Consider the following 10443-nt stretch of genomic DNA (forward strand, 5'->3'; position numbering starts at 1 on the left):
CTTAGGTATTCCTGATGAGCAAGTGAGACATTTAGAGGATTTAACTCACCATGTATGTCTACCTTAAATGTAATTTATGAGTCATTGTTTCCTAGTCAATAGCTAAATACTTTCACATATTTTTACTTATGGGATATAATTGAGGAAGAGATACAAATTCAAAAAGCATCCAGAAGTGAAAGCTCTTTCCATTTAATTTATGGTATATACCAGGGTTGGCAAACTGAACCTACAGAACAAATCTGACCCACTATTTGTTTTTGCAAATAGTTTTATTAGAACACAGCCATGTCTGTTCACTTACTCATTCTTTATGGCTACTTTTGTGCTACAACAGCACAGTTGAGCAGTTGTGACATAGATGGTATTGACAGGATAGGTGACAGGATTGACAAAGTTGCGAATATTTACCTTTTGGCTTTTTACAAAAGAAGTTTGCCAACCACTGGTGTATATTATTAGATACAGTAGTAACAAATGACATCATAAATTTCTTTTTAGCAATCATGTATACCAAGGATACAAAAAATATATTTCACTAGAACAGAATCTTCTATTTGGCCATCTTGCTTCACCTTCCTCTAGAACAAAATCTTATTGCCAAATAATTTAAGAAAATAATTTGGTCTTCTGATTCAATGTTTGTGTCTCAAGTTTCCTTCCCAGGAATTAATTCCCACTTCAAAAAACAGACACACACATTCCAAAAGTGTTCTTTTATTTCTAGTAACATATATTGTATAAATACTCTATTTTATATGCACTTTCACAAAAGCGATATAATTTAAAAGTTTTCTCATTAGAAATAAATGTATAAAAATAAATATGTTATTATAGGCATTTATTACTAACTATAGTCCTTCTTGGAAGGAACACCCAAACCAATACTTATAAAGTACATGTAATTTATAGTAACATATTTTACTATATACATATGGAAAAAATCGTATTCTCACAGAAGAGCTGAACAGACATTCATCAGGATATGACTGTTGGACCAGCTGCTGGAGATGGACCTGCTACCCCTCAGCAGCCTCCCCACCACAAGTGATCTCAATGTCCCCAAACCTGTGGGACCCTGTTCTACACACCTCATTTTTGTTCCGGCATTTCATCCTTCTTGTGTGATTTTACTGATTTTCATGAGACACAAGTTACTTCTTTACATCCATATTCCCAAAGCAGGGTTACATGGTAGGAAAGAAAGGAAGTTGGAGGTACTAATCTCACTGTGTCTCCTCTAGTTTTTACCAGCACCTAATGCTTCACTGCTTTTTTTTCCATTGTAGACTTTAATAAATACATGGAGTTGTTTTTTCCTCAAAATGAATTACACAAATAAAGACTGAGATGGTCAAAAAAGTAAAGAGGAAGCCGTTTGAGTCATTTCACGTTGCTGAGCTTTTCTCTCATGTTGAACAATCTGAAGTTTTAATTCTTGGTAGAAATAATGCATAAACATTCTCTGAAACCATAGCAGCCATAAACAGTGCTGGTCAAAGGTCCTATTTGTACTCCTTTCTCCCCCCTTGTTAGTGAGGTAAAGTAAAACAGGTCTTAGTAAAATCTCACCTTTCTCCTACTTTTCATTTCCCAACCCCCGTGATACAAAGTATTTGATAAGTACCAGGAAACAGGGGTTGTAATAGTTGTAACTTTTTTTTTGACAATTGCTTCGTTTTTTTCAAACTTGTAATAGATGTAACAAAAGAAATAATAATAATGCCCGGGGCTTTATTATGCTATATCACTGCTCAGAGGTTAATAATCCTCACTAACTATCCTATCAAATTTGCAACTGGCAGTTTACTCTGATGATTCAACTCCTTTTCTATCTACCCCCATAATCCCACCTTACTAATACACCTCACTGGTTACCGGCAAGATACGCTGGATCCCTCCAGCCTTCTTGCTTTCCGTGCACCAGCCCTTCCTCACTTTGCCTTGCCCTCAAAGCTAACACCACTTAACTGCATTCTGCCATGGTGCAAAAGTCTATGAAATGTTTAGGTTTCTTTAAAGGATCACAGCTCTCATGAGATAACACCCCCCCATCATGGGACAGACATTTCAAGCTTCTTTTTTTGTAACCCTTCCCACAGGTCTTAGAACATGATGACCACTCCCCCAGCTGCCACTGGGGACAGGGATGGTCTGCACAAGGTCTGGTGCTGGCTGGCTTCACTTCCTTTGCACACTCGGAAGCAGGCTGTCCATTAATGTCTCGGCATTCTACTAGTCTTCTCTGCCAACCCAATTCACATGACTTAGAACATTCGCCCCACTCTTCTATGACCCATGCTGAAAAGGTGGGGATAGCATTGAAAGATTCCTTCTTCTTCTTTACGAAGTAGGTGTATTTAATTTTAGGTCGAAGGGCATTGCCCACAGTAAGCACCTGGATGGTCAAGGGATCTTTGAGAGGGCTAAAGCTGCGAATTCTCTCCAGTGCCGCAGAGGAGCCGCTGTACCTCAAGACAACACCTTTGTACATAATGTCTTGCTCTAAGGTGGACAAAGTGTAGTCACCGTTAAGAATATAAGTGCCATCGACAGCTTTGATGGCGAGAAAGCTGCCATTGTTCCTGGACCCTCTCTGGTTCCGCTGTTTCACTTCGATGTTGGTGGCTCCAGTTGGAATTGTGATGATATCATGATATCCAGGTCTGCAGGTGACAAAAACAGGCATAAATCTCTGAATCACTGGCTAATTAGATTATGTAGCTTAAAAACACATTAATCTTTTATGAGATATGTTTTTTTCCCAGACCTGTTGAAAGGCCCATTTAAATTATAAGGTCTGCGAATAGGTGTTTTAAAACTTACTTTGCACTAGTAACTGATCCTGATATTTTCTTACAAGTAGATCCATTTCCCCCACAAACACCACATTTATCAAACTTCTTTTTGGAGTCTATGATGCGATCACAACCAGCTTTTACACACTGTCCTTGCACACAGACAGAGGTGGAATCTGGGCTACATGGAGTACCATCTACAACCTGAAAAAAGGACACATGTCTAGTGTTACATACAAGCAAAGGAAGGAGATGCTGCAATGACAAGTTTAAACATATTCTCTCTACTTTCCTGACCATGCTAATTAAAAACAGTGCCCTCTACATATTATGCATTTCATGCATTTACCCTTCACTTTGGCATGTTTTTCAGTACTGCATATAGACATCTGAAGAAATTAGAGGTTTTTAAAAATTATTTATCTATTGACCTAGCTCTCCTCCAAGTAAGGTCAATGAAGGTAGAGCTCTTTGTCACTTTGATTACTGCTGTATCTTCAGAGCTTAGAATAATTAATATCTGGCAAGAGTAAGTGCTTTATAAATCACATGCTGAATACTGAATCTGCAACTTGGGAGTATTTTCATAGCCTACGGTGCTAATGACACATGATCGTCTCAATCACATTAAATTCTATTTTCTATCTCAGAGCCAGATATATTCTCTTAGCAAAGCAGCAAAAGAAATGATGCTTTTCCTAGTTCAGTATGTGTTTTCAAACATAAAAATTATCAATACTGAGACTGCCATTTCAATTATTGTGTTTGCACCTGCTACTGCTAGTTACCCAGTAACAAGTATTTTGGACCATGCATAAACTTAAACTACTGGTTACTGTGTGAACATATAATGTATCTAACTATGAGCTGTATGTGAAGCCTAGCCACACGGGGGAGTGCTTGATTGTCCAAAAAGCTTCTCCTTGTATATGAAAGAGTAATAGTGAGCAATTGCAAGCATCTGAAGTGTTAGATTTAAGCTTCATTCAGAACTGAAAACAACACTAAACTCAAAGCAGGCAGTTGCCAATTAATGTAAAAGAAAAGGAGTTCAAATGTGACATTGAAGATATGTTCATATGGAAAGCAAAGAAAGTATATCAAAAATTACTTGAAAAGGTAGCAAGCCTACGCCTAAGTTTTTAGGTAAAAATAAGGTAAAAACTACCTTGGGCTGCAAAACGAAGAAGTAGCCAATGCCTTTGGCTTGGCAGATGAGCTTGCACCTGTCCTTTGGGGAGACGCCAGCGTACTTGGGGATCCATTCCACTGCAGGTCCACTCCCAAAGGAAGCTTTTGAAAACTCGTTGTGTGCCTCACATTGTTCCTCTCTAAAGGTTTTTCCTGGAAAGAGAATAATATGATAACATTATCAGTTTCTAATCTTGAGCCACCTGTCTGTGGGTACATCTTTTTTTTATCCCACTTCTTAAAATCAGAGTCCGTTGCTCCTCACCATTATTGTCTGGACAGTCCTCAATGTTACAGGATCTGTAACGTACTCGTTTGCCTTCACAGTACTTCCCTCCATTCTTTGGGACTGGGTTATCACATTCCCTCATCGTGTACTGGACTCCTCCACCGCACGTTCTCGAACAGTCTCCCCAAGGTCCCCACATCCCCCAGCTTCCATGAAAAGGAGTCTAAATGGAGACACAAATCATCAGCATTAGAATTCTCTAAAGAGAACTTTTAGGGTATCAAAGAAAACCACATGGGACAAAGAATCAATTCTAAAAATAAGCTATCTCGCATTCCTGCTAGAGGACACAGATGGGGATGTTTAACTTGGTATCAAATCTTTTACCATCACTTTGTTCTTTTCAATTCTGAATGTGTTTCAGTAGAAAAACTCACATCAAAATGCTTTCTGTCGGTTTTGTTCACACACTTGCCGTTGATACACCATTTCCCTTCTCCGCAGCTGGTGCCATCTGCCCATGGGAAGTGTTTGGTTTGGCACACCAGCACTCCGCCAGAGGTGCCGGTACACCATAAGGTGCTGCACGTGCTAGCTGCATCAGGGCAGTGTTTGGAGTCCTCCCCAAATGTAAACTGGCACTGCCGGTTGGCATCGTACGAGGTGCCAGGGAGATCGCCTGGGAGCTGTATGGGATTCTGGGGCTTGTCCATCAAACATTCCCCTGCAAAGCAAATGCCAAACAATATTAATACAGAGTTAGTGAGGGCATGCAGAGGTAGATCCCATTTCAGAAAATATCATATGAGAAAATAGATAGCAAAGTGATTTGAAAACTGTAAAGCTGGGGGAGGGAAATGCTAAAGAGATTTACATTACTATTAAGATCTTATCCTCAATGGAGTATTTCTATATTAACAATGACAGGAAGTTATTGATCTGCTAACAATGTGAATGAATGGACTTTGGGAGCTACTCAACCAGAAGCACTATTTTTTATTTGGAATTAAGATCTCAACAGTTAGGATCTTGACAGACAGAGGAAAAGTAATGTTTAAGTGGGGAAAATAAAAAGAACAAAAAGGAAAGAGTTCATTTAACTAAACTTTATGCATGAAAGGTTGGATGCCATCTAGAGAGAGTAGCTGGAACATCTCACCATGACCATTATCCAGAAATGATGTAATCATGTAGGCACTGCAAGGAGACCAAGGCTGGCTATGGTCCAAGTTGGAAAGCATTGACGCCATCATGTGGGAATCCTGGTTCACACCATTAAGACTGGCACACTGCTTTGCATCATCATGTGGCATGTTAAACACGTGGCCTAGGAAGCAATCCAAAACCCACATTAAAATATGGATCATGGCTCAGTGTGGTGGCTCACACCTATAATTCCAGAAGCTGAGGCGGGCGGATCACTTGAGGTCAGGAGTTCGAGACCAGCATGGCCAACATGGCGAAACCCCGTCTCTACTAAAAATACAAAAATCAGCTGGGTGTAGTGGCGTGAACCTGTAATCCCAGCTACTGGGCAGGCTGAGGTAGCAGAATCACTTGAACCCAGGAGGCAGAGATTGCAATGAGCCAAGATCACGCCACTCCACTCCAGCCTGGGAGACAGAGTGAGACTCCATCTCAAAAAAAATAATAATAAATAAAATAAAATATGGATGATATGCAGCAGGTTCTTTTTTCCCAACAGGGATTCATTCATTCATTTGTCCCAAAATAATATTTCTAAAGGAAGAAATACATTTAGGAGACCGGCTATTTTGGAGACCATGTCTACTTTTCACAGGGTGTAAACAAACATACACATTTCCAAATGTCCAGAGCTACTACTATCTTATTTTTTACTTTAATAAAAATGACCATGTTTGAAATAGTGAAAAAATATTTTCTATAGTTTCTAAGATGTACTAGGACCTAAAATAGCAATATAACCTACAGACTCTCCTTCTTATATTGTTTTACCAGTTTACATTTCTGAATTGGGCTTAACTCCTACTCTGAAGCAGCCTTACCTAATTCATGGGCTGTGGTGAAGGCAGCTTGTAAACCATCATCTTCTATGACAGAGCAGCTTCTGCTCGGATCACACACAGTTCCAACATCAGCCATCCCAAGAGTATCACATGTCTGGGACCCACACAAGTCCTACAAAAAGCAAAGGTAAATCCTTATTAATAAGGGGAGCATGAACCTTGGGATCTAATTTTTTTGGCAGGGTGTGCCTTCACATATGCTTTGGAGCATCTACATTCATTATTGTTGACATAAGATTGCATGTGACTTTAATCAAGCTTTTTTCCTAATGCTTTTAAAATAGAACTGTGAAACTTGAAATATTAAAATTACAGTAGAAATAAGTACGATAAACCACGCTAGCCAATTAAAAAAAGGTTAACTGCAAAAACACTGGTGAAATGCCTTGTATATGTCTTTTTGGTACAATGTAGACTCCTAAGAGGACAGTCTCACAACAGGTACTTTCTTCCTCTTACCTGTCTGGTGAAAAGAATTGCTGTGTCATAGTGCTCTGCATCCCGGTCACTGGGTGGGTTGTGCTGCTTTTGCCAGTTGCAGAAGTTCCGCAGAGTGAGGGCAGCATTGGAAGTCACTTCTGGCCCCTTCTGTTCATCGTGGATGACCAAGATCTTCACCACCACCAGGCTAACTGAATTACGAATGCTGGGGTGTTTGTACAACCTGGCTGCCACCGAAAACAACGTGAGAAGGTAATGCTTTAGACCACTGCCGTGGAATTCTGCCATCGACTGGTCTGCCACAAGCATGGTTTCCACATAGCGGTGACTGGACACAAATCGCTTCTTTCTTATGCTTCCAGTTCCTGTAAAGAAAAAAAAGAAAGTTTGCTACGGTCAGGCTGTTCCAGAATAGTTACCTTCCTAGCATATATTAGGAAAGCCTAACCAGTCAAAGCAAACAAAGCAAAAATATACCCGGGAACAACAAAAACAAAAATATTTGCATCTCTTCACTCAAAGTGTTATTTTAAAAGTTCTCTCCTCTCCTTTAAATAAAAAGACCACGCGCTCCTCTGCATGGTCAGGCTCTTTCTGCGTGTGTGTGAGCAGGATTTCTTCTGTTCTCTTTGAAATCCTACAGTCTGAACAAGGCAGTTTCGCACATCATCCTACCCAATTGTAAAATCTTGGAGCAAGGGTGGCAGGCAGAGGCCCTGAGTCACTCTTTCACAGGCGAGGGCTCAAATCCTGAATGAGATCATCGGGCTCCACGTGGAAGGCCTCGGGTAGGGCCTGGGCTGCTGCCAAGGGGCCGGGCCTTAAGGAATCTCAGACTGCACAGCTCTGCTGTCTCATTCCAGAGGTCCCTGGGGTGCTCCGCTCTTGCCAATTCCGGGCACAAGGACCACCCACTCTGCCCAGCCGCCTATGGCCCCACTCCCACTGCCCCAGGGAAATAAGTTCTGACTTCCAGGCAAGACTGATTATTTGGAACACAGTCTTCCACTCCGGACTGAGACCCAACCCCTGGGGAAAGTCCCGAACTGGGCTGCGACCACTTTGTTGCCAGGAGCAGAGGAGCAGGGGAAAAGGGGAGAATTTTTTAAAAAATGACACGTGAGAGAGTTAAAGAAGGAAAAAGGCACCAAAGTGATGAAAAGAACTGGAGAATAAGCACTGCACACCACAGAGAAGGCGTAGTAGGAAGGACCTGCAGTGACTTTCAACAGTGCTTGAGAGCAGAATTATGGCCGCGAGAGGGAGTGCAAACTGGGAGGCGGGGCAAGCCCGAGAAAGACCTCCCAAGCAGGTTCTTCGAAGGGGCCCCACCGCCTTCAGCAGACCGGGGTCAGCCTTATAAGGGGGAAAGCGGACAGAGCCTGCAGAACAGAGATCCTAGCGTAGCCGCTCAGGGTACCTTCCTAGGTCACCATTGGTCCTCTGCCCTCTCCACATCCGCCCTCCCGGGAGCGCAGGATGCACGCACAGGCAGCGGTTACAAAACTCAGCGCAACATTGCAACCCGGACAAAAGACACACACAAAATCGTTAAAAAGAAATACACAGAGTGGAAAGAACTCGCACAAGCTGCAACTCACTAAAGGTGGAAGGAGTCAGGTTACAAACTCTCCCTCCCCGGCCTAAATGCTTTGCTTTAGTTTGCAGAAAATCGTTTGTCAGTTTTTTTCTTGGTTATTCATTATTCGGCCAAATGAAAGTGTGTTTTCTAGCTGAGTTCACCAATCCAAACCTCAAACCACATTCCTCCATTCCAGGCCTCCGTTCTGTCCGCGGACTTATGCTCCTGCCTGCCAGCAGGAGTCTACCCTGAAGTCGCGTGGGATAGAGAAAGTGAGGAGAGGAGGATGAATGGACAGACAAACGAGAGCAATTCTTCTACCTGTGGGCTGTCCTACGCGTTGCAGTGCCGGGTCCTGCGGCGACCACTGAGCCCCTTCGTCCTCGCCCTCATTCCCTTCGTTCTCGTCTTCCGTCTCCGCTTTCCCAGTCGGCCGGGGCTCGTCGTCCACGACCCCGCACGTGCCGCCGCCGTCGCCCTGCCGATTCCGCCGCAGGAGGTGGAACTGTAGTGGTGCCGGCGGCTTCTCCCCTGGGGCGGCGGTGGTGAGGCGCTCGCTGGCTGCGGGCAGCGGCTGGATGAAATATGCCTCGCCCCGCAGGTAGAAGGCGCCGCGCACGCCCTCGCAGAGGCTGAGGGCGGCAGCTGAGCTGGGATCGCCATTCACGGTGCCGGAGTAGAAGCAGTGCGCCAGGTCGGGTTCCGGAAGAGGCGTCTCGGACCCGGGTTTGCGCCCCACGTTCTGGAGCGTGAAGCCGGGCGCCAAAAAGCTGCTGTCGGGCCGCAGCTCCAGATCCAGCTGCTGGTCAAAGGCGTGCAGGCGGAGGCGCGTGGTCCCGTGTCCTGGGGCGCGCTCCAGCTCCGGCACCACCAGCTCCTCGTCCTCCTCGGAGGGGCGCCCGAGTGCGTCCGACACCGCCAGTAGCGCCGCGGCAAGCAGCAGCAGCGTGGGCACGGGCCCAAAGCTCCGAGACCCCAGAGCCCGCTCCGCGTTCCCCATGTCGCTGCCCAGCTTGCGCCTTCCGAACCCCTCGGGTACAGCTCGCTGCATTGGAGCCCCAGGAGACACCGCTCGCAGCAGCGCACGGAGCGAGGGAGCTTTAGTTCGGGTCGGGAGAGCAAAGCCTCGCTGGCCTGCTCTTGATTAAAATTAACAATTTCTATTATTCGTTGGAAGAGCGCGCAGAGCCGGCTACAGCCGAAGCTCCCGGATTCACTAAGAGGAGGCGCTGCAGTTCTGCCGGCGCGCGGGAAGTTTTTCTTCCAGCGCAAAGTTGGAGACACTGAGAGGCAGGCGCAGGCAGAGTGGCTCTGCGGGGACAAGAAGCGCTCTGGGGCGCCTCCGGGGCTGAGGCAACGAGGAGATTGGTGCCTGGCGCCCCTCTTCGGCCTCCGCCTTGGCTGCGGTGTTGCTCACTCTGCGCAGGGCTCTCCCCTCTCTGTCCGGTAGCGCACCCTGGCTTTGCAATAGCCCCTGGATCGGAGCCGCTTTCCAGCGAGTGCAAGAACCGGGCAACCGAGCGGTCCTTTTATAGTGGACCGGGAAACCGCCCCCCCCCCCCCCCCCCTACTCCTCCCCTTTGGCCCTTTTCCATCCCAAAGACGCCGCCCCCGGCTCCGTTGGTGCTAAACCGCGCTCTGCGCTGCGGGCTGGGGAGGGGGAGGGGGCAGCCTCCGCGCTGGCTCCACGCCACTGCTCGTCAATCTAGGGGCGGAAGGGGCACTGTGACCAGCACTTTGTACTGCTGGGGCCGCTCCAGGGAGAAGACTCTCCCTTCCACCGCTCTTCTCCCTCGCGGGTTTCCTGGACCACCCTTCCTCCCCACCGCCCGGTTGCGGTAACTCAGTTACCGCGCTGGGCTGCGGTTCCTGGGCAGGAAGATTCGGGTGGAGAACGGAGTCCCTTCTTCAACATTTCCCTATCCTGGAGCTGCCCTGAGTCTCCTTCCCTACTCCCTCAGTTCCCTCTTCCCCAATCTAGGAGATGAGCTAGGGCTACACTTTCTAGAAAAGTACCCCACCCCACTTCTCCACCTTCGCAGCCTGCCAGGATCTCCTTAGCCGCAGCCTGCTCTCTCTTTGCCCCAACTTTTCTCGGGAAAGCTTGGTTGGCCCTGCGCTTCCCCCAGAAAGCATGCCTGGGTGAGGGGCCAG

At 45.9% G+C, this 10443-nt stretch overlaps 1 protein-coding gene across 1 annotated transcript; it reads right to left on the reverse strand.

Moving 5' to 3' along the window:
- Nucleotides 1–701: 701 nt before the first annotated feature.
- ADAMTS1 (ADAM metallopeptidase with thrombospondin type 1 motif 1) lies at nucleotides 702–9789 on the reverse strand. Its single transcript, XM_003895580.3, has 9 exons — nucleotides 8611–9789; nucleotides 6726–7072; nucleotides 6246–6378; nucleotides 5378–5545; nucleotides 4656–4942; nucleotides 4255–4441; nucleotides 3967–4142; nucleotides 2827–3002; nucleotides 702–2666 (listed from the first exon to the last, which is right to left on the reverse strand). The coding sequence occupies exons 1-9, from the start codon at nucleotides 9338–9340 to the stop codon at nucleotides 1967–1969; spliced, it is 2904 nt and encodes a 967-aa protein (XP_003895629.2). The 5' UTR covers nucleotides 9341–9789; the 3' UTR covers nucleotides 702–1966.
- Between the last annotated feature and the right edge of the window lie 654 nt (nucleotides 9790–10443).

Source organism: Papio anubis, chromosome 4 (assembly GCF_008728515.1).
Source record: "Papio anubis isolate 15944 chromosome 4, Panubis1.0, whole genome shotgun sequence".
Lineage (NCBI taxonomy): Eukaryota > Metazoa > Chordata > Mammalia > Primates > Cercopithecidae > Papio > Papio anubis.

Excerpts from the sequence above, each read along its gene's own strand:
- ADAMTS1 (XM_003895580.3), bottom strand. The coding sequence starts at position 9,340 with ATGCAGCGAGCTGTACCCGAGGGGTTCGGAAGGCGCAAGCTGGGCAGC. Across the intron at positions 4,943-5,377 it reads ATTTCTGGATAATGGTCATG|GGGAATGTTTGATGGACAAG; the intron begins GTGAGATGTTCC and ends TTTGCTTTGCAG. Across the intron at positions 3,003-3,966 it reads TCTTCGTTTTGCAGCCCAAG|GTTGTAGATGGTACTCCATG; the intron begins GTAGTTTTTACC and ends TCCTTTTTTCAG.